This window comes from Pipistrellus kuhlii, unplaced genomic scaffold, assembly GCF_014108245.1.
Source record: "Pipistrellus kuhlii isolate mPipKuh1 unplaced genomic scaffold, mPipKuh1.p scaffold_m20_p_53, whole genome shotgun sequence".
Taxonomy (NCBI): domain Eukaryota; kingdom Metazoa; phylum Chordata; class Mammalia; order Chiroptera; family Vespertilionidae; genus Pipistrellus; species Pipistrellus kuhlii.
The window spans coordinates 653,897-676,336 of record NW_023425555.1 but is presented as its reverse complement, the minus strand read 5'-3'; the positions used below and the strand labels follow the sequence as shown (position 1 = coordinate 676,336).

General features: G+C 58.5%; 1 protein-coding gene across 14 annotated transcripts in view; it reads right to left on the bottom strand.

The window, feature by feature from the left end:
• Positions 1-1,843: 1,843 nt before the first annotated feature.
• Positions 1,844-22,440, bottom strand: part of FNBP1 (formin binding protein 1) — a 94,815-nt gene continuing 74,218 nt past the window's right edge. Inside the window, exons 9-17 of one of the 14 annotated variants that reach the window (XM_036416288.2) lie at positions 22,182-22,379; positions 21,067-21,249; positions 15,784-15,798; positions 12,696-12,805; positions 10,946-11,078; positions 10,115-10,233; positions 9,747-9,886; positions 8,691-8,849; positions 1,844-4,283 (exon numbers count right to left, since the gene is read on the bottom strand). In XM_036416288.2, the coding sequence (XP_036272181.1) occupies positions 4,276-4,283; positions 8,691-8,849; positions 9,747-9,886; positions 10,115-10,233; positions 10,946-11,078; positions 12,696-12,805; positions 15,784-15,798; positions 21,067-21,249; positions 22,182-22,379 (1,065 nt within the window). In that variant the 3' untranslated portion in view covers positions 1,844-4,275. Of the gene's footprint in view, positions 4,284-8,062; positions 8,850-9,746; positions 9,887-10,114; positions 10,234-10,945; positions 11,079-12,695; positions 12,806-15,783; positions 15,799-21,066; positions 21,250-22,181; positions 22,380-22,440 lie in introns of those variants that run through there. The other 13 variants (XM_036416303.2, XM_036416292.2, XM_036416294.2 and 10 more) reach the window with 13 other exon arrangements.

Here is a 22,440-nt window from a genome sequence, read left to right as displayed (position 1 = left end):
TGTCCCCAGCGAACGGGGGCCGTGGAGGGGAGTCACTCACAGCACACAGACAGAACCGCAGGAGCCGCGCCAGGCTCTGGAACCCCAGGCCAAGCACTGCGCAGCACGACTCGCCGCCTCCCCTCAGAAAAGAAGGGAGAGGCCCCCTCTAGGCAGGGACCGGATATGTGGGACGTGAGCCCCCAGAGCCAGGCCTGCCCTTCACCCCACTCCCCTGCCCCTCCGCACTCAGGCTGCACCTCCGTCTCTGCAGCAGCAGCTCACCTGGTTCCCTTCCCGTCTCCTACACCTTCAGCTGCCCGTGGGTTTCACAATTCCCGAGACCCCTTTGCTCTAACACAAAATGGGGGGCCCCTCTGAACCCCTGCTCTGCCCACTTCCATGTCCTTCCTTGTCACCCAGTGGGGGACCCAGTTCTCTCGTGGCACGGAATCCTCTCCCACTAGAGGGCGCCCCTGCCCCCGTCTGCCCAGCGGTAGGACCGGGTGTGCCGGGTGGGGAAGGAGGGGCCCGGTGCCTGTGTCAGCCAGAAACCAGTCCTCCGCTCTGGCTCCGCATGGCTCTCGCCCGTGTCCAACCCCGGCCGGTGGAGTGAGTCACCAGAAGCAGGTGTCAACCCCTAAAGGCTGGAACCAAGTCAGGCATGAAGATGGGCAGGTGCAGCCCAGACGGTGTGGCTCAGTGTCCTAGGCGGTCATGGTTCCATCCCGTCAGGGCACACGCCCGAGTGCGTGCGTGCAGGAGGCGGCTCTCAGCATTGAGGTTTTCCCCTCTTCCTCCTCCTCCCTTCCTCTCTGAAATCAATTCTTTATATATATAAAAAAAAGATGGGCACACACAGCATTCAGACCAGAGACCAGTGTGGTGTCAGCGACAGGGACGCCATGGCGGCGCCAGGAGAAGCTCAGTCAGAGCCACTGTTTGCCAGCTGCTGCCGAGCCGGCCGCCCGCCCTCCGACGGCCTCCGGCTCCCCCCGCAGCTCCCAAGGCCGTGGCGTCCTCACCCGCAACCCAGAACCAAGGCCCAGAGAGCGGGAGGCCCAGGCGGCCCGGCTCCCAGCCCTGCAGGCCCCTGTGGGGGGGACACTCACCTTACAGGACTGCTCGCCACGGAGGACAAAGCTCCCCCAGACGCCGGAACATCCTCCTGAGACGTTTGCGGACGAGCGAACAGCAGGCCTCCGGCGGCACCGTCACCTGGCCCCCCGCCCGGCTCTCACCGGGACCACGCCGGGCCGGCCGCTGGAGGCTCTGGCCCGCGGCAGCTGGGGGGCCCTCGCTCTAGAGGGGTCACCCCCCCCGTGGGAGGAGGCCAAGGCCCCTCAGCAGTGAGCCCAACTTGACTTATCAAACGGCTCTGCTCACACCGGCTGCTCCAAGGCCCTTGGGATCCAGAGGTCGGTCTCTCCCAGGTGCCGGCCATGGAAGCCGGGCTCCAGCGCCCGGGGGAGCGGGGAGGGGGGAGGCTGGAGGTGCCAGGCTCCAGCGCCGCAGTCTGCAGCCTCAGGGAAACCAGGGGCTCCCAGCCAAGCCGCGCAGCCGGGGGCTGGAGCGCTCGTGCACAGACACTGATAAATGCCCTGAACCCCTAGAGGTGTGGCAGCTGAATTTGCCAAGAACCATTTCCCGGCCATCACAGGCTTCCCCCGAACCCCGGGACTGGGCCCACCTGAATCCCATCACCCATCCCGTCAGACAGCCCACAGGCCCCGCCCCAGCAGAGCGGGAGGACTGACTGGTCAGGCCCGGGGAATGGGGAGAGCGGACCAGCCCCAGCCCCAGCCCCAGGGACTCCACCTGCTTCAGTGGCGTCCCCTCCTGCAGCAAAGCACTCGGACTCCACGCCAGGGAGACGTTTATTTGACACGAGATTAACATGGAGGTGCAGGTCCGAGGCGGCCTTCCCGTGGCCTGTGTTCGGGTTCATCCATCTCCGGAGCCTTGGCAATGGCCGTGGCCACGCCGCGGGGCCTCCAGGGCCAGGGCCAGGGCCAGGGCCGCACACACCAGCCGTGGCCAGGTGCGCCCCGTCGGGTGACTTTGTATAAAGACGGTTTTGATGACAGAAGCACAGGAGGTGGAGCCATTTAGTCGCAACCCACGTTTCTGGAAAAACACTTAGCATCGACCATGTCCCGTTCTCCGTTCGGTAAACTTCGTGTGATGGCAGCTGCCGCCAAAGGCCGGCGAGGCCTCCGTGCTCCACCGGCGAGACCAGCCGGCACGGTCAACGCCGGCAGCCTAAGAGCGCCAGGCCCAGACCAAACCCTCCCTCGGGCCGGCCCCTCGTGGTTCCGTCCTGGAGGGCAAAGGGCACGTCCCTGTGTCTCAGGCTCTTTAAAGATGTGTCCTGCTTACACGATATGCTAACGGCGGCGGAGTGACAGGCAGCCGTCCGGGGGAGGCGGGCGGCACGAGGGGAGGTCCGGCTCCTACGAGAGGCGGGGGCTCCGTGGTAACACGGATCCACAGGGAGTAAACGGCCGCGCAGGGCTGGCGGCTAACCGCTTCCTTCCTGGATCGCCGCTGGGCAGAGCGGAGCGCCGAGGGGCAGGCACGGGGTCTCCACGCTGTCGGGCGCAGGGGTGCGGAAGGGAGAGAGGGGCGGGGACACAAGCATGTTCTGTACGGAGCGGCACAGACGTGAACAGCACAGATGTGAACAGGACAGGCTGATGCAGCCTCTGCCTGCCCCCCAGGCTGCGGCAGTGCCCGGCCGGACCCATCAGAAGACGCAGTGCGCATGCACGAGGCTCTGGGGCAGACTCGGAGCCGTAACATCCGTGAGCGTGGGAGAGCGGCCTGCGGACGAGGTGACTGGATCCTGGAGACCAGGTCACTGTCCCAGAGCAGCCCTGGACGCTGCTGTGGGTTTGCAGGGATGTGGGCGGAGGGGTCTAACTCCTCTGGCACCCTGGCTGCAGTGTCAGCCACCTGCTGAGCCCGCCCCTCCCGGGACTGGCTTCTGCTGTGCTGGCTGCTCCCTCTGCGGGGTCTGGGCCCAGCCCCACTTCTGGGAAGAAAGAGTGAGAGGGCCCAGTGGCCACTCACTCACACTCCACTTGACGCCACCTCCTTCCCCTGCTCCCCCGGCACCAGCTCGCTCAGGGCCTAGTCACCAGGGTCGGTGAGCTAACCAGAGGGTGGTGTGCGGTCACCCCGGGTTTGCCGAGAGGAGCCATCTTCCTACTGGCCACGGGCCCGCCCCTCAGGACCGGCCCCATCCCTACCCTCTGGCTCCTAGGAGACTGCCTTGTCTTGGACTTATCCACGATGAGAACTGAGGATGCAGGAGGTGACACCGAGCTACCCCACACCCCTGGCTCCACCGAGCTCCCGGCCTGCGGCCCCCAAACAGAAGCCCCGCCGCCCGGGGCGTGAGTGGCGCCGAAGGAGAGGCAGCCCAGGAGGCAAACGCAGGGAGTTCCGTGTCTGCGTGGCCCAGAGCACAAGACGGAAGTGGAGGCTGAGCCGCAGGCCACACCCAGGGCAGCACAAAGGACCTTTGGCGACGGAAGCACTGGGATCCTCGAGGCGGAGATCTTGGAACCCCAGAGGGGGGAGCTCTCACTGTGCAGCGAGTTCACGCAGAGTGTGGGGGCGCTCCTCGGCCACCCGGTGCCACAGCTGCCGTTCTTGGGGACAGCAGGGTGGGGCCGAGGACTGGAATTCGACTTCCAGTGTGGACCCACTGAAGGCAGGGCCCCAACCAAAACTGTGTGCATGCATGTGCACACACGGATATACATGTATGTGTGAGGCTCTCAGGCCGTGAGGTGTTGCGAGGGCCGACGCTCAGCCTGAGGCCAGGTCCCGCGTCAGGAAGGCCCACGGACGGGCGATGGGCTTGGGCCCAGGTGAGGGACCACGTCACGGGCGCCGGGCGCAGTCCGCCTGGCGGGTCCGGCCCTCCTGCCCAGGCTCCGTGGTCTCCCGGGAGACGGGCGGCAGGTTGTCACCGAAGGCACAGCGTGAACCGTGGACGGGCCGGAGCCGCTGGGAGGACAGGCCGGGGCCGGAGTGTGTGTGGGGGGAGCCGTGCCCGCTCTTTCCGTGGTCCTGCTGGGTGGGGGCCGGGATGGAGGCCACGGGAGCGGCGGGAGCATGCTGTGGAGAAAGGAAAGCGGAGGCAGGCGGCTGCAGCAGGGCCATCCCTTTGGCCCGAAGACGCGGCCGCTCGGTGGCCCGGCCAGGCTCCCAGCCTGGTCGTGGAGACAAGCAGCCCGGAGGGTTCCACTGGGACGGCTCCGGCTCCGGCCCCGGCTCCTCGGCGCCTTAGGAATCTACAACACAAACAGAAGGAAAGCTCTGTTAGAGGGGGCCGAGGCCAGGGGCAGGCACACTGCACTGCCCGGGGGGATGGGGGAGTAGAGGGGGGAAAGAGGGCAACCTTAGAGCGAGATTGGCTACCACCCGACACCACAGATAAGAACTTTCACGGTTTGGTCTCCAGGCTTCCTCCAGAGAAACCCAGCCCCCAGAGGATGGTGGCACCCCGTCCCCCCCAGCTCATCTTCCCCACAAGCTCAGTTTGGAGAGAAGGAAGGTGCCTGGCCTCCCAGAACAAAGCCAGGAGGCGGGCCGGTTCTCAGACCTTGGCCCCGGCCGTCAACATCCAGCGCACACAGAGGCCTATGGTAACCAGTGAAAGTTCTTCCTCTCCAGGGAAGCAGAGAAACCAGACAGACTCGGCCCTCGGGCACGCAGGGCGCAGGGCCCAGGGCGGGGTGTTTAGAAGCCCTGGGTGGGACGATCCGCGGGCCGGGGAACAGGCGCAGTCACAGTCTCAGAAAGGGACGCATCACCGACCACACGGAGGAGAACCGGTTATTAGAGGGGGACGGGGTACAGCTGAGAGGAGCCACAGAGCCTGTCCTTTCAGGCGAGGACAGAGAGAGGCGGGCACTTACTCAGAGCCCCGTGTCTACAAGCCGGAGCGGAGCTGCCGGCAGGGCCCTAGCTACCGACGGTCCTCCCTCCGGCTGGCTTCCGGTTCCAAAAACAAAAAGGTCATTAGGCAGCGGAGTCACCAGCAAACAAACAGATCAAAAGAGCAGAGCGTTAACACGGCGCGGTCAAGTGGTCCTCGGGGCTCTTAGGTGGCGTCTGCAGTGCATGCTACACACACACACACACACACACACACACACACGCACACACGTGTTGGGGGAGGCTGGTGCACGCACTTTCCAAAACAAAACCGAGAGCGGACGGTCCCAGCCCAGGGCCGGCGGGAGCCACTGGAGTCTAAATATTTAGGCATCTTTAAAGCGTCACGTCGTAGACGCCACACAGGCACAGGACGAGAGTGCAGACAGAGGGCGGCCCGGGGAATAAAGGGGGGTGGGGAGGCTCCGGGGGTGAGGGCGGTGGTGGGTGGAGGGTGGCCCATGGGTGTGTGTGTGGAGGGCGGAGGGCAGAGGGCGGGCGGCCCCGGGGGGTGAGGGCAGTGGTGGGTGGAGGGTGGCCCGTGGGTGAGGGGGTGTGTGTGTGTGTGTGGAGGGCGGAGGGCAGAGGGCAGAGGGCAGAGGGCGGAGGGCGGAGGGCGGGCGGCCCCGGGGGGTGAGGGGGTGGTGGGTGGTGGGTGGCCCGTGGGTGAGGGAGGGGTGGTGGAGGGTGGATGGGCGGCCTGGGGGGTGGGGTGTGTGTGTGTGTGTGTGGAGGGCGGAGGGCAGAGGGCAGAGGGCAGAGGGCGGAGGGCGGAGGGCGGGCGGCCCCGGGGGTGAGGGGGGGGGGGGTGGAGGGTGGATGGGCGGCCCGGGGGGTGGGGTGTGTGTGTGTGTGTGTGGAGGGCGGAGGGCGGGCGGCCCCGGGGGATGAGGGGGGTGGTGGCGGAGCGCAGACGGGCGGCCCGGGGGGTGGGGGGTGGGTGTGTGTGTGGAGGGCGGAGGGCAGAGGGCGGAGGGCGGAGGGCGGGCGGCCCCGGGGGGGTGAGGGGGTGGTGGGCGGAGGGTGGCCCGTGGGTGAGGGGGGGTGTGGAGGGTGGGCGGCCCCGGGGGGTGAGCGGAGGGTGGCCCGTGGGTGAGGTGGGTGGTGGCGGGGGGCGGGCGGGCAGCCCGGGGGCGGCCGGATCTGCGAACGGAAGGGAATAATGGCTCCGCACACACGTGGGTAGCAGAAGTGCTGAGGGAAGCGGAGAAGGCGTGGCCAGACAAGCCGAGTCTTGGCCGCCGGTGTTTGAACAGATAACCAGGGAGGAGAACAAAGTAAACTCCGGGCGGAAGGGACATTCGGATCCTGTGGGAGCCGTTTCAGTGAAACGACAAAGTATCACTGCGGAGTCCGTGCTCCATCCCTTCCGGGGCCGTGGGCACAGAGGGTACAACTTAACAATGGAATTTATGCCCCCGGACGGCCCCCGCCCCCAAACCAACCGAGCTGCTTTCGGAATCAAATCTGCATCCCGCTGAAGGGAAAACTAACCCAACAAAAAGCAAAAGAGGGAAAACCTCCCGGATGCCATCCTTTCAGGGCCGCTTTCTAAAGGCTAATGTGTTCTCGCCCCATTTCAGGCTTTTTCACTGTGTTTGCTTTCCCCGGAAATGAGGTTACCCGCCTGCTGCTCCTGGGCCACAGCCTGCTCTGAGGGCGGCTGGTTCTCTCGCTGCCGTGCTCAGCAGGGAGGGGAACTGAGTCCCGAGAGGGCTGGGCTCAGGCTGCGAGCCCTGGTGGGTGTAACGTTCCGAAGAAATTGGAATCACAAAATTCTGTTTAAAAACATCAGGCTGACCCATCGGTTTTCTGCCTTCGGGACTGTATGCCAATTGTGTCCTGTGTGACGAGACCCCCTCGCTCAGCAAGCTCCGGGACCGTGTGTTTAAACACAAAAGGCATTCTTAAAGGCCAGGCCAGCACCCTCAGTGGCCCTTGGGAGCAATGGCTGTGACCTCCCTGCGGGAGGCAGCAGCAAACTCCCACCCTCTCGCCGGGTCCTGGACGCCCACCCAGGGCGTGCTGTGGCTTTAAAAACCAGCTCCCAGCCGAGACCGGTTTGGCTCAGTGGATAGAGCGTCGGTCTGCGGACGGGGCCGGGGGGCGGGAGAGAGAGGGGGTCCCAGGTTCGATTCCGTTCAGGGGCATGTATCAATACATTGGTTGCGGGCACATCCCCAGTAGGGGGTGTGCAAGAGGCAGCTGGTCGAAGTTTCTCTCTCATTGATGTTTCTAACTATCTCTCTTCCTTCCTCTCTGTAAAAAAATCAATAAAATATATATTAAAAAAAAAAAAATCAGCTCCCAGAGCCCTCGGTGTGGAGGCAAGGAGCTCATCTCCTAAAGGCGGGAAGGACACGAATCCCTCTCAAAGCCACAGGGACGGACTGAGAACCGGGACCGACACCTTCAGGGGAGCCCTGGCCGCCGTCCCCCGCGATCGCAGGTGGACCTGGGAATGGGCGCGGATGCTGGGCGGGGCACCGCCTGTCTCTCCACCCGTCCTGCCAACTTCAAAACGCCAGTCCCCGGGTGACCCAGTTTCCCCGGGAGATGGAGAGACGCTGTGTTAACCGGATGAGGCCCGCTGGCCACCCTAAAACCATCCTTCACTCAGCCCACATGTTGGGGCTTAAAGATGCCAGTGATTTCTTTCCATCCCCGCTTTGAAAAGCGAGGTGCTGGGGTCTGTGTCTGTGTGGACACAGCCCCACCTGGGGAGGGTCAGCCGACCGCAGCTCCGCTGCCCACATACTCTCGGACAGGACAGAGCAGGGCGAAGCTGCTCTTCCAGGCGCTCCCCTAGAGGGCACTCCAAAGCTGGCCGCTCTGTCAGCTTCCCAGCGGACAGGGACAGTCGTGTATAAAAATCAACAGGGGCCCTGGCCGGTGTTGCTGGCTGGTTAGCGTCGGCCCACACACCCACGGGTCTCAGGTTCGAGTCCTGATCAAGGGCATGTACCTCCCCATCCCTGATTGGGGTGTGTGCAACCAGTCCATCTCTCTCTCTCTCTCTCTCTCTCTCTCTCTCTCCCTCTCTCTCCCTCCCTCCTTCCATTTTCTCTGAAAAGCAATGAAAAAAAATATCCTCAGGTGAGGATTAACAAATAAACAAACAAACAAAACTGGGTAAATTGACCAAACCTTTCCAGATTTCAACGCTTGTTGGGACATGATAGGATAGTCTTGATGATCTAACAGTGACCTTAACCAGGCTTAGGTAAGATTACACACTTTTGATACCAATAAACGAATCTTCTATTTGCGTTTTTATTCAAGGAGGAGCTTTATGTGAATGGCTGTGGAATGTAACCAACGAGCACAGTTCAGTTTGCTAAGTTACAGCATGTGGTGGTTCCACTGGTGGCAGGCACTGGATACAAATGAGGACTGAACCCACCGCGCTCAGGGGTGGGGCGGGGGGTGTGGCCTTGGAAATAGTGATTAGAAGCTAGAAAGGCAACTTTTTGTTGTTATCTACAGACGCTGCGGGTTTCCCCGACTTCCAGTGACACAGCTGTAAACTGGCAGTTGGCAGCTTTCCACATAAAATGCCATCGGCAAGCGAAACTCAGTACCAGTCAAAGCTACCGAGGAATCCGGAGCGGCCGCGCCTCGCAGGCGGGCGGGCTGTGCGGGCGGCTCTCGGGCCAGGCCTTGAAGAACCGCCTGGAACAGTCACGGTAGCCGGGAGAAACACCTCCAATTGCTTTTAAACAGTTTTTTTAGAAAGCCGTATTAAATATAAGTCTTAGCACCTTTGGCATTTTTGTCCAAATAGACTTCGACGTAGGACGTGGGCACGTAGCCCTCTTCGTCTTCGTTCCTCCGAATGCGGGTCCACCCGTCCCCCTTGTCTTCCTCGATGACGTACAGCGTCTCTCCTTCCGTGACTGAGATGGTCCCTTCATTCTGGCCTGGAACGAGAACAGAACACGTGAGGCTTCTGGGCACAGGCGCCTGGCCAGGAAACAGGTGCAGGGACAGCAGAGGTGGGTCCGCAGGTGCCCGGCCCTGCCCCTTCCAGCAAGGCCAGGAGTGCCCCCTCCCGCCTGGCCGGGCCGCAGGGACTTCCCCAGGGTTAACCTTCCGTCCTCTCGGCTCCTCCAAATGTGTCCCTTACTCTCCCCTCCCCGCCACGGGCACTGCCTGCCTCTGGTCTTATATTCCTCTCTGGCCACCTGACCCCTGGGCTCAGCCCCGGCCCCACGCCCGATGCCCTGCAGCCCAGAGTTCTCTAAACGCCCGTGAGGAAGTGCCGCGGCCCCGGTGTGTTCCTCCCACCTGTCTGTGCGCCTCCCGGATGCGGGATCTGCCCCCCAGGCCTGGTCCCCGGGCCTCCCTCCCGTCTGTGCCCCGCCTGCTAGACACAACTCTGCTTTGTCCTCCGGGGTGGACGCCACACCCGTGCTGCCTGCACCCCACCCCCTGGGGAGTGTTCTCAGGACGGGAGCTCTGCCAGTGTGGGACGGAAGCAGGAAATAACCACGACTCCTACTCTGCCGCAGTCTCGGTAAGCCCCACGCAGGCTGCTCCGTTACAGGGAGAAAAAGGCAAAACACACAGCCAGCAGCCCGACGGGGACCACGGTCCCCGCAGGACAGAGGGCGGAGAGGACGGTCTGGGGCTGAGCAGAGAGAGAGGCGGCCACGGGCGGGGCCGGTGCGGACAGCTCAGGGGCCGGTGCGGACAGCTCGGGGGCCGGTGCGGACAGCTCGGGGGCCGGTGCGGACAGCTCGGGGGCCGGTGCGGACAGCTCGGGGGCCGGTGCGGACAGCTCGGGGGCCGCGGGGAGCTTGGCCGCGGGGCGTTACCGTCGAAGGTGTAGAGCGCCTTGCACGTCCCGATGGCGGGCAGCGGCTCCTCGTCGTCAAACTCGTCATCGAAGTCCGTGGCCAGCACCTTCACCTCGCTCTCCTGGCTCTGCTCCTCCGTGTAACTGCCATCCGGGCTGCTCAAGAAAGAAAGCACACGGCAACTATAGCGACCGAGCCGGAGGGTGCCGCCGCCGCCCGCCCGTCCGCCCGCGGTGCGGCCCGGAGCTGGCAACGGAGACCATCTCAACGGGTCCCCGCGGAGCCAGAGTATGATGGGAGCACACAGCCCCCTCAGAGGCGCTGGGATCTGAGTGAGGCTCCGTCCAGGATGGAGGAGCCGGGGCGGGGCGGCGCGGATACTGTACCTCTCCCGGGCCTGCGCGCAGTTGTTGACGGCCGGGGCGGGCTGGGCGTCGTACAGGCCGCTCTGCCTGCGCTGCTCGCCGCGGGCCGGGAGCCTGCCCTCCACCTCCGCCAGCCAGGCCTGGAACGAGAGCCACGGGAGACCGGCTGAGCCCCCCAAACCTGGAAGCCGGCTCGGCGGCTCTGGGCAGAGGCTGATGGAGAGGGACAGGGGCAGGGCCCCCACATAACAGACTCCGGGGCTCCGTTCCTTCCCGAGGCGGAAGTGGAAAGAGCATACGTAGGCAGCTGTCCCCGCGGGCAGGGGGCCTGGACCCTGTCCAACCCCGGGCTGCGAACAGCTGTGTGGCTTGGGATAAGTCACTTCTGGTTCCTTCTGTTCCCAAACTCTGTGACCTGAGGTCACACTGGGAAGCATGGGGAACTGACTCAGTTTGAAAGCCACACTTCCCTTCCCGCGGTTTTTCGGGAGGGTCCTGAGCGAAGAGAAGTGTGTCCACAGCAATCAGCGTGGACAGTCACCTTCGGCGGCATTTGAACTAGTGCCCGTTCACGAGGCAACAGCTTTTTCTGTCTTTTTTCTTTTTTCTTTTTAAAGGTATCTTTCTCTCTCTCTCTTTTTTCCTTTTTCTCTTCCTTCCTAATTTTTAATAATTCCTTATCGCTGCACATATTACAGATGTTCCCTTCCCCCCCACTGAGCCCCTCCAGCCCTCCCTGCCCCGCCCCAGGCCCTCAGCACCCTGTTGTCTGTGGCCACGGCCATGCACACATGCACACAAGGTCTTTGGTCGATCACCTCCCCTCCCCTCCCCCCAACAGCCTCTTCGTACCTCAAACTTCTGGGCCTCGAGCCGCAGCTTGTCAATGTTCTGGATGACTTCGGTCAGCTTGTGGTCCAGACTGGCGGGGTCTCCCATCTGAGGGTTCTTCAGGTACACGTCTTTCATCTTGGTGATGGCCTCTCTGGAAAAGCGAGCAGACGGAGGGGGAGGCTGAAAACCACGTGACCCGCAGCCGGGCTGGGAGCGTGGGTGGAGGGAATATCCGGGTCCGCACTCCAGAAACGTCTCCTTAGGAAAGAGCCCTGCTCCCCGGTGTATCATCCAGAGGCCGGCGTTAACACGCAGCTGCCCCTCGGGATGGGCTCCCCGTCTGCAGCAAGACGTGTAAGTCAATCCAAACAAAACCCAAACTTCCACGCGGGAATGCGCCTGCAAACCGAAGCTGCCTCGGCCTCGGGCCCTGCGGGCTGCAAGATGTTCACGTCACGAAGAAGCCCGGCTAGTCGCCTTGGAAATGTGACTTCACACTATTTCAACTCTTAGGACATGGAACCTGGCCTGGCCCGCATGGCTCGGTGGCTGAGCATCCACCCATGAACCAAGAGATCACGGTTCGATTCCCGATCAGGGCACACGCCCATGTTGTGGGCTGGATTCCCAGTGTGGGGCCTGCAGGAGGCAGCCCATCAATGGTTCTCTCTCATCATTGATGTTTCTATCTCTCTCTCCCTCTCCCTTCCTCTCTGAAGTCAATAAAAATATTTAAAATAAAAAGGAATGGGACCCACAGTTGGTATCCATGGCAGGTGGGCCACGGGGGCTTGAGGCCGCATTCTGTGGTCCCCACGCCTTCCCGAGACCGTGCTGGGGAGCCCACACCGCAGCCTGCTCGCGGGGCCTGGACGCACCAGGCCTGGACGCACACACGCTCGGGCTCCGGCTCTGTCAGCTCCGAAGGGCTCGGGGAACTAGGCCTGGCTTAGGGGGCTCTCAGTGGGGCTTGAGTGGTTAGAAGTTTAGAGCAACGAGAAATCTAAGCCAATGACACAAGATGAACAAACCAAACTGTCTGAGCCATGGGCAACAGTTTAAGAGAATGTCGGCGACCCTCACCACCCCCTGCCCGCTTCCTCGCAGCTCAGCCCGTGTCTTGCCTGCTCCCTCCGCACCCCCGCCCCGCACCCCTCCAAGGCCATCTCCCCATTGGAGCCCTCGGCCCACTGCACCGCCAGCCCCTGACCGGCTCTCCTTCCTTTTCCTTCACAGCACGTGCCATTCCCGACATCACATCATCTGCTTCCTGCTTCCTGTCTGTTTCTTCCCACTGGAGAATGGGGAGCCGTACAGTGGGGCCGGGCAGCGCCTCCTCAGAGCCAGGGCACACTGACGCCCCGAGGGCCGGGCTGTGTCTAAGACACACTGTGATTTGTCTTCTGGGCCCCCTCTGTGCGCTCCCCATGGGGATGAGGCTAGCTGTGACTTACCGTGAAGCAGGAAGACACGGATGTTCTGGACCCAACGCTAGGATGTGGGGCAGGGAGAGGGTGGGGTCACTTTTCTCATCCTCATTTGTACAATATAAAAAAGCTCACTTACGCTCTCACACCATAAAGGAGATAATCCTACATAGTTTGTCCCCCAAACTCAGAATAAAACCTCCGGATAAAAGCACCCTCCGGTTTGTAACAGAGCAGCCCAGGAGGCCAGGCAACACGTGGCTGGAACTAGCGCTTCTATTAAAATCCAGGACTTCCTGTCTTTCCAAACTGAACTCGGATTTCTTAACGACCCACTCTACCTTTGGTCCATCTCCTTCTGCATCTCCTTATTTAACTCGTCCACCTTCTGCTGGAGCTTTTTCCTCCTCTGTTCGGGCGGCAGGTTGCTGAAGTCCTCGGGCGCCGCGCCCTGCAGAGCGAACAGAAACACCCGGAGAGGCCGGTGGGTGGGCCTCCTGAGCACAGCGGGCGGCGGGCGGCCCCCAGTCACCGGGCGGGCGGGAAGTAAGCCCAGGCCTTTCCCACGACACCAGCATCCCGCATGCAGACCAGGCCCCAAGCCCTACGCTCCGGCCCGCCACTCCCAAAGGCAAGAGCGAGGCTGCAGGGGGAGGGCGGGGGAAACGCTCGGACTCGGGGAGAATCCAGACAAGCCTTAGCTAAGACTTTGTCGGGGGCCACACTGAAGTCCAAGGCCGTTTCAAGTTCAGGTTTCGTCACAGAACACAGGGCCTGTCGCAGGCACTGCTCCCGAGTCTGAGTCCTGCTTCCCATCTCTCCCCAGACCCAGGCTGAGGCCAAAGTCCCCATCCCCGAAGTGACAGGGACAGCGGGTTCCCCAGAGAATGTGGGTGGAAGGTTTAAACGGAAAACAAACCCTCCCTCCCCCATGCACTCTTGGCCCTCGGCCTCTAGAGGTCCGGACAGGCTTTGGGCCATCCTGAGGGAACCTCGGGACATTCCTCAGAGCCAGCCCTGCAGGGTGTGGAGCCGCCTCAGCTGCTCTCCTCCGTCTGAGCGTATTTTCGCATCTTGATTCCCTCCAAAAACAACCGCCGTCCTTCCTCTGAGCAGGCGATTTCAGTGGAAAACACCAATGGAGAGAGCGTCTAGACTCTAGAGTAGGGGTGTCGAACTCAATCAGAGAAGGGGCCAAAATCTAAAATCCAGCCTAAATCGCGGGCCGAATGGTTTACTGAACAGTCATAAACTGTCATTGTGATGGAAACGCAGCGGAGTGCAGTGATGACAGCGCGGTGCGGGCCACATTGCAAGGCCTGGCGGGATGGATTTGGCCCGCGGGCCTTGTGTTTGACACATGTGCTCTAGACTGACACATGCTCGCTGGTTAGAAGCTCGGTGATGGTTAGCAAGTTCCCTCACTTAAATGGGGCAATTTCCATAAAGAGAGAGAGGTTTATTCGCTGCCCAGGGCTAAGCCAAGGGATGGAGACAAGAGTTTCCTCTGGAACCAGTCACACCGAGGCAGGGCGGCTGGGGGAGCGGGTGGGACAGAAGGGACCCGGATAGTGTCTCTCCCGAGACCAGCTGGGTCTGCCGAGCGCCGGGCACGGGGGCTTGTGACCCGGGCTCCCAGGCTGCCAGGCTGCGGGCTGCCAGTGTGTGACCCGGCAAACAGTACGGCACCAGGGCACACAAAGGCGGGCGTTCTCAAAGCCATGTGCGGGTGCGTGTGTGTGCGTGTGCATGTGCGCATGTGTGTGTGTGTGTGTGGGGGGGAGTAATAAGATGTAAGACCACAATGGAAGTGACTTCCCTAATGCCAAACCAAGGATCCCATGCGCCTCTAAAACTAAAGGGAAGCAAACTAACGTCCATATGAAAACAGACCGGCTGTTTTCCCTTCCTGCACCACCTGCCATCACACCTGAAACCCCGCTTTTCAATCTGCACAATCCCATCGCTTCCGCGAGCTCAGCGGCTTGTTCTTGGGCCAATTTACGTGAAGCCCATCAGCACGTGCTCTAGAAGCGAGGTCTGCGCTGTTTGCTCTGTCTCGTTCCTCCACAAACACAGGGTGGGACCCAAGGCCTCAGAGGGCGGGGCCCAGCAAGGGGTCGCCCAGAGGCTGAGGACAGCATGAGCCTCCTGCTGTGCCGAGGTTGCAAATGGCCCGCACGGGAGCCACGCGTGGCTGCTGAGCTGGTGGAGGGTGGCCAGTGCAACTGCAGAACTGAATTTTAAAATCTTATTTCATTCTGATTAGCTAAGATTTAAAGAGCCCCGTATGTGAGTGGCCACGGGTCTAGATGAACAGATGCAAGACCTGCACGGGGGTGTATGTGTGTGTGTGTGTGTGTGTGTGTGTGTTATTCGAGAGAGAGAACAGCTGCAGGGACTGTGTAAGCAGCACACACTGCGCTGTGACTTCCAGGAATGAGTCCGTGGATTCTTCCCGGCGGGTCAGCGTCAGTCCAGCTGAGCCCTGAGGGCCCCTCAGTAGATGGCCTGCGCTTCCGTGTTATTCCTTAAAACGAACTTCGGTCACCATGGCTCCCATGCGCTGCCATGAAGGCTCAGGCCGAAGCTGCTTCTAGGTCCGGCGACACAGGGTTCCCGGGAAACCCTAGCAGGGCCTTCTGCCCAACGAGCCTTCTGAAGCTGGATTTCCTCACACAACACCCTGACCGACGGCTGCGGTGGCCACGAAGGCCGAGTTGTCACCGTTGTCACGGTCCACAGGTCAGGGTGTTGTTTGAGCGTGTAACCTACACGCCTCTGAAGTGCAGCTGTGGGCTGTGCTGGCTAAGATTCTCTTTTAACACGTGGAATGGTTAGCTTTGTTCATGGGGGCTGCACAAGTGAGAAACAACACGACCCTGAGTCCCTCGGTGGCCTCCCCAACCAGCTGAGCACAGGCACCAGCGCATGGAAGCGGCGCCTGCGAGAGTCCCGGCCTCCGTCCGCGGCCGCTCAGACCCGGGTTTGAGCCTGGCGTCGTCCCTGCGTCTGCCGTGGGCTCTGTGGCTCTCAGGGAGGAGCATCTTACAACGATTCCATTTGCTTTTATCCTAAAGGAGCCAATAGGTAGACTCCCGCACTCCATGTGTACGTTCGTATGTAAATAAAGAACATGCGTCATCGTTTTTAAGGCTCTGATAGTAAAAGAAACAGACACCAAAATAGCCGAAATCATGAGTTAAGCGTTAATTTTCTTAGCAACTGGGAAAGATGGAGATCTGTTAGGGGACCTATTAGATTCTCAGCCTTCGCGCTATGAGGTCGAACAGAGACAGAGCCACGCAGCGCACACAGGAGAAGCACAGGCCGGAGGGAACGGCGGCGACAGGAGGCATGGGGCGGGCACCCGGAGGACACACAGGGGGACCTGGTCAGACCAGGGCATGCAGGGACAATCGTGCTTACCAGCTTGAGAGAAAGCTTCATGGACAAGTTCAAGGGGGTGACGGGGAAAGAGAGAAAGAGAGAACACATCAGAAGGAGAGGTACGTGGTCAGCCCCACCGTTCACATCGCAAATCCACCTGCCGCCGTGGGAAGGGCGTGGAGCGGGTCTGTGCCAAGTTCCCGAGAGGGGCCGGTCCCCACGGCTGCCCCTCGGCTGCCGTGTCGCTGAAGCAGAGTACAGAGGGGAAGGCAGGGTTTCCGTTTGTGGTGCTGTGCGGGCCCCGTGAGCCCGGAGAGAAATGAAATCAGTCTGGAGTCGCTGGCCGGTAGCCCTCATACAAGACAGCCTTCTGTCCCCCAACCTGCTGCAGGCTCCCCGACATGCAGCTGTACGTCCACGTGACGGAAATCTGGTAAGTAGGGACATGGGCGTTTCTTACGTAGGCAAACTCTCAGGCCGCCGAGCAGCAAACCAAGGGCTGGAAGCTGCTCTGGGCAATGGCCTCGGGAGCCAGAAAGCCTGAGCGCCAGGCCCAGCGCCCCCCGGAGAGGCGGGGGGTCACAGGCTGTCCATCGACGGAGCCCTGCCCACAGCAGGCACGGAGCACTTGGGTAAGGTGACCAGACGTCCCGCTTTTGGCGGGACAGTCCCAATTTTTAACAATTTGTCCCGCGGCGTTTTAAAAAAGTCCCGATTTTTGGAAAGATTCTTTTAAATCTTTTGGACTTTTTTAAAACGCCGTGGGACGCGGGGCAAATTGTTAAAAATTGGGACCGTCCCGCTGGTCACCTTACACTTGGGGAGTTAGCAGGAGCAGCTGCTCGAAAATGTTAGCTTGGGAGCCAGACAGCCACCGGGCTCCACAGCCAAGGCCACTCCTGGCCGGGGCCTCCGGGCATCAGCCTGCAGCTGCAACCCTGCGGGGCCGGAAGGTGAGCAAAGGTGTAGGGATCACTGGGCCCCAGACGGACAAAAAGGTCTCAGAATTCGGAGAAGAAACACCTCGTTCTGCATTAACAGGCGAGGCCCGCTCTGTGGCCACAAAGCCAACCTGGCAGGTCGGTGCCCAGGAGCCGCTGCCAATCCCAGAGGCTCAGGCAATGGGGAGGGGGACCCAAATCTACCTCGGAGATGAAGTTTGGAGGAAAGTGCCCTTTGCTTTTCCGTTAGGAGGAGGGAGGGGGTTCAGATTCCCCCACCGGATTTAGCAAGTCTCATTCTTAGGACAAACTCCGAGTCTGCACGTCTTTGTCACAGGCCGAGCCCTCAGAGACCGTCTGCAGCGGGAAACGCAGTCCTCTAAGGGAGGAGGCTGCGAGACAGAGCTGGGGGGCGGCGGGGGCCAGTGCAGACAGCCGTGGCCGTTCTCTGGGCAGCGACGGCGGCTGGAGCCCCTCCTGTGAACTTGGCACAGACCTGCTCGTCACAGTTTGAGTTCTTTGCAGACAAGGCTCATGGCGCCCAGCGGGAAATGCTGCAAATGCCTTCCCTGCGGAGCACACGGCCGGAGACGGATGTTTCTCGCACATTCCCACCCGACACCGCTGCCCCACAGAGCCTGGGATTGGAGGTCGGAACTTCCGCTATCTGCTCTCTATTTAGCTAGTTCTGTTTTTTAAAGTTACACAGTCTTTCTGAAGCATTCTAAAATACGGGATCCTGCCTGGGCCAAGCTGGCTCAGTGGATAGAGCGTTGGCCCTGGCACCGAAGGGTCCCAGGGTTCGATTCTGGTCACACACCTCGGTCGCATGTTCCCCAACCCTGGGCTGCAAGCAGGAGGCAACCAATCAATGTGTCTCTCTCACATCGATGTTTCTCTCTGTCTCTCCCTCTCCCTTCCACTCTCTCTAAACATCAATGGGGAAAATAACCTCTGGCGAGGATTAACAAAAATAAATAAGTTAAATAAATAAAGGACGGGACCCTAACACCAAAACAAATAGCCTGAGAATATTACCACTTCCTAATAACAAGCCGTTAGGATTGAGAATAAATCCCAGGAGCAATAGGAAGTGCCAAATTCTGGGACATGTTCCATTTTCCAGCCCTCACAGTGTTTGCCGCTGCTTTGGACGATGAGGAACCGGTTCTCGGCTTTACGCTGTAAGCCAGCCAGTTAGAGCTTTTGCGATTAGAAGCCGAACCACCTGCTAAGGGGACGTTTTAAAGGCTGTCAGTGTCAGGCGGCAGTTATGGAGCCTGGGAGGCAGGAGGTCAAGGGCACAGAGAGCTAGCGCATCCGCGTTGCCGGCAGTCACAGGTACCAGGCAGTCACAGGTACCAACCGCAAGGACCACAAAGGGGACCGCGGGATAAACACCGGAGCAAGGTGTGCGAGGGCCACAGAGAGTCCGTCCGCTCCTCCGTGACCTTGGGCAGGCTTCACGGATTTCGGGGCTCTCCAAGCTTTATGGGTGACTCCCTTAGGGTTCATCTGTTTCGGGTGTGGAGTGGGTGACCGGGCCACACCACTGCCATCTGGAGAGGGTCCTCCTCCGTTGACCATGCTCCGCAGCTGCGTTTTAGGGGGGAAATCCTGCCGTAACGCCTTCTCGGGGTGCGGTCACCCTCCATGGAGGGGGGGAACCAAGCTCCGCTGACGGACAGTGTCAGGAAGTCTGGTTGTTACCGGGGAGTTTGGTTCCTTTTTCCGGGGGAAGGAGCCCGGGGTTGAGTTTATACAATTAGGCTTTTTTCTCCCCAGTGCCCGGGTGGCTCAGGTGAGAATGTCATTTCTTGGTGGAAGCCTGCCAGACGCACCGGGTCAGTCCCCAGGCTGGGTGGTGGCGATGGGGTTAGTGCCTGCGCCGTGACTGCGGGCCTGGCCGTCACACACACTTACAATGTGGTCCCTAGCTTCAAACGCAAACGTGCGTCTCCCTATGGTCCTCTTCGTGAGTTCTTTGTGGAAACAGAAAGACTGAGTCTGCCAATGACCAGCAAGAGAGCACAACACAGTGAATAAAACGGAAGTAGCCATTAGACTGTAACATCTGACCAACCATGGATAAGGATCTTCAAAATCATTTGAGCAATTTTGGTGGCCTTTTCCCATATAATTAACTCTAAAACATGGGACAAAATGGTCCGCACTTTAGAAGTCCTTTGCTCAGACCGAAAAAAGAAATTCTAATTTAAGACAAAAAAAATTACACTTTGTAGATTGCAAATGGAGAATATACTCCCAAGGGTAGAGATGAAATAATGGTTAATAATAACGCTCAAGCCAAAACCGGTTTGGCTCAGTGGATAGAGCATTGGCCTTCGGACTGAAAGTTCCCAGGTTCGATTCCGGACAAGGGCGTGTACCTTGGTTGCAGGCACATCCCCAGTAGGGCGTGTGTAAGAGGCAGCTAATCGATGTTTCTCTCTGATCAATGTTTCTAACTCTCTATCCCTCTCTCTTCCTCTCTGTAAAAAATCGATACAATATATTTAAAATAATAATAATAATAATAATAATGCTCAAGTGGTATGCCAGTCTTTAAAGATGTTCAATGAACCAACATTTTCTTACAACTGTCACCGACTTACAACAAAAAGGACTTTATCTTGTCTAATTCTTTAGAAACAACTTCGGCTCAGAAGTGTGTGCACAAGATTTATACATTCTGGTCACAGAAACTGCTTCAATCTGGGTCTGAAAGCAGCAAGCAGGATAAAGTAAAAGACACTGAAATCACAGGCGTGTTATCTCCTAGGATGCTTTTCCTGTCTGGGCACCATCATCTTAAAAAAAAATAGGATAAACAAAACTGCAGCAAGGACTGTGTCACTTCAGTCATATGTCTTCTGAAATTGTTCTGAAATTGCTTAAAGATCAAATTAATTCCCCCAAACCTCAGATTTGTTTTTCGCTTTGAATTTCCTAATCCCACTTCTATAATCTATTTCCTTTATCTTTTCTCCTTCTCCTTTTGCTTTCTGTTTTGGCACTGCTACTTCAGATTGGAAGGGACATCCAATCTGACCCGACTAAGACAGAGAAACAAAAATGTGTGTGTGCAAAAGAAAAGACACTCACCATTGAGGGAAGTTCTGAACAGAGGTTTGCTGAGCATAGAATTGAGGGGGGAAATAAAATTCACTGTGCTAATTATGGTTTTAAAAAAAGAGAGAGGGAGCCAAGACCGGTTTGGCTCAATGGATAGAGCGTCGGCTTGGGGACTGAAAGGTCCCGGGTTCGATTCCGGTCAAGGGCATGTACCTTGGTTGCGGGCATATCCCCAGTAGGGGGTGTGCAAGGGGCAGCTGATCGATGACTCTCTCTCATCGATGTTTCTAGCTCTCTGTCTCTCTCCCTTCCTCTCTGTACAAAATCAATAAAATATTTAAAAAAATAATAATAAAAAATAAAAAAAGAGAGAGGGAGAGAGGAAACTGCCTCAGTTTTCTTATTTGTCAGCAGAATAACCTGAGGAAAGTAAATGAGCGTGGAGAAGAGTCTGGCATGGAATAAGCGCTCAATAAACCTCGGGGGCTGCTCCTTCACCTTTTAAAGATAAATGCCGCCTCGGGCCTTCTCCAGGCAGACATTCTCTCGAAGTTTTACCAACATCTCCTCCGGCCAGACATTCTAACAGGAGTTTTACCAACATCTCCTCCGGTCAGACATTCTCCCGGAAGTTTTACCAACATCTCCTCCGGCCAGACATTCTAACAGGAGTTTTACCAACATCTCCTCCGGTCAGACATTCTCCCGGAAGTTTTACCAACATCTCCTCCGGCCAGACATTCTAACAGGAGTTTTACCAACATCTCCTCCGGTCAGACATTCTCCCGGAAGTTTTACCAACATCTCCTCCGGTCACCAGAAGAGCTGAAGACCACTGGGACCCGCGTCTCCCCATCGGACCGAGAGGCAGGGCTCAGAGACCGTGTCCTTGTCACCCTCCGTCCCTTCAGTGATTAATCATTAAGGAACTATATCCCGACTCCATGGCGACTTCCAATTCCTCATCTCACAAGGCGCTAACTTTGGCAACTGAACCTTGAGCTTCCTTTTTTTTTTGGTGAAATATTAATGACTTGAATGTTTTAAAAGGGAAGTGGAGAAAAGTCCTTCTGGAATGTACTGAAGACAGAACTGGGGACTGGATGGCTCCCTCCAGCCGCCCTGCTTCCTTCCTCCTCTTTTCCTCCTCTTCCTCCTCTCCCTAACCGCCTGTCTTGAGCCACAGGTCCTGACGGCTCCCCGTCGTGGGAGAACACAGCGAATCCATTCACAGACAAAATAAGTGACGCCGAGCGAACCATGCAACCGGAGCCCACGCGGGAGACAGGGTGCGGGCAGGACTTACCCCTCGCTTTAGGCTCCTGAAGCAGTGGATTTTGGGTTTGGAGGTCATGAACTCGTTGAAGCGATGGGAGAGGGGTTCCTTTTGCTGCTTGGGAGACTGGGGGCCGTTGGGAACAGCAGAGGGTGAGGCAGAGGCAGGGGGGGGAGGGGGAGGCTGATGGGGGGATGTTAAGAGGGACATAAGCTATGTGTGAGAGATGGAGCAGTGACAGTAAACATCAGAGACAAGAAGATAAAGACACAAAACAAAAATAAGCATCAAATAATATTTGAGATCCAAAAGCAAGTCAAACACAAACAATTACATAATTTAGGCCATGGTCCAAAAGAAAACATGGAGGAGGCGCCAAAGTGAAGGACAGGATGAGAGTGCGGGTTTTAGTAAGTAATGCAAGAGAAGAACAGCAAGAAATCTCTGACAAGCAGCCCATGCGGACTCTCACATGCAAATTACCGTTCTAACCAATTACTCTAAACCGGGGTGAGCCAGAAGGGTAACCGTCTGAAACCACCCAGACTTACACAGCAGGATGGGAGAAAACGGAAGGCCTTAAATGCTAGGGTTGGGAAAACAGCAAGGTAATTTTGTTGTCGTTTTTTTAATTAAAGAGTCAACATTCTACGGGGAAAGCAGTCATGTTGCCTCGATCGTATGTTAAGCCCCGGTTAATGCCGCCATGCACCTACGTGTTACACTATAAAAGAACGGAACATGTTCATGGATCCGCGTGTTAGCATGAGTTCACAACCGAGCTACTGGCCCACGGAAACCGTGCAGTTAGCGGTGCCGATCGATGGTTACAGAGCATCTGCCCTGCTCTGCCCACATGACCGGCGGCCCGAGGAGCGAGAGGCATGATGGGAAATGGTGAGGCCAGGCACCTGTTAGTGTGGGTGACAATGCGTCTGAGCTTGGACAAATGGCCATGGCAAAGGTCCGCCACCAGAGAGAAGACTGCTTTCAGAGAAAAGAGCACACTGGCCTTTTTTTTTTTGTGGCATTCAGAAGCTACAGGTTTAGAATCCTAGTATTTTCTTTTTTTTAAGACTAAACGATAAAATCAAAATCTACACACTTGATCACACTCATTCGCACCATGTACCAACCGCCAGTACCTTGTTTTTCTTGATGAACGGCCACAGCTTCCCTTTGGGTTTGCCCCCGAACTTGGGCTCCGCTTTGCTGTCGGCTCTGGAGTTGGAGAGGCTGTTTTCCGACACCGTGCGCTTCATGGGCTGCGTGTAGTCCTCAAATTCGATGTCTCCGGGCGGCTCGAACCCTGACTTGTAAGCCTCTATGACCAGCTGCGAGTCCTGGAATTATACCCAAACACATTCAAATACTTATAAATTAAGGTGACCAGATGTCCCGATT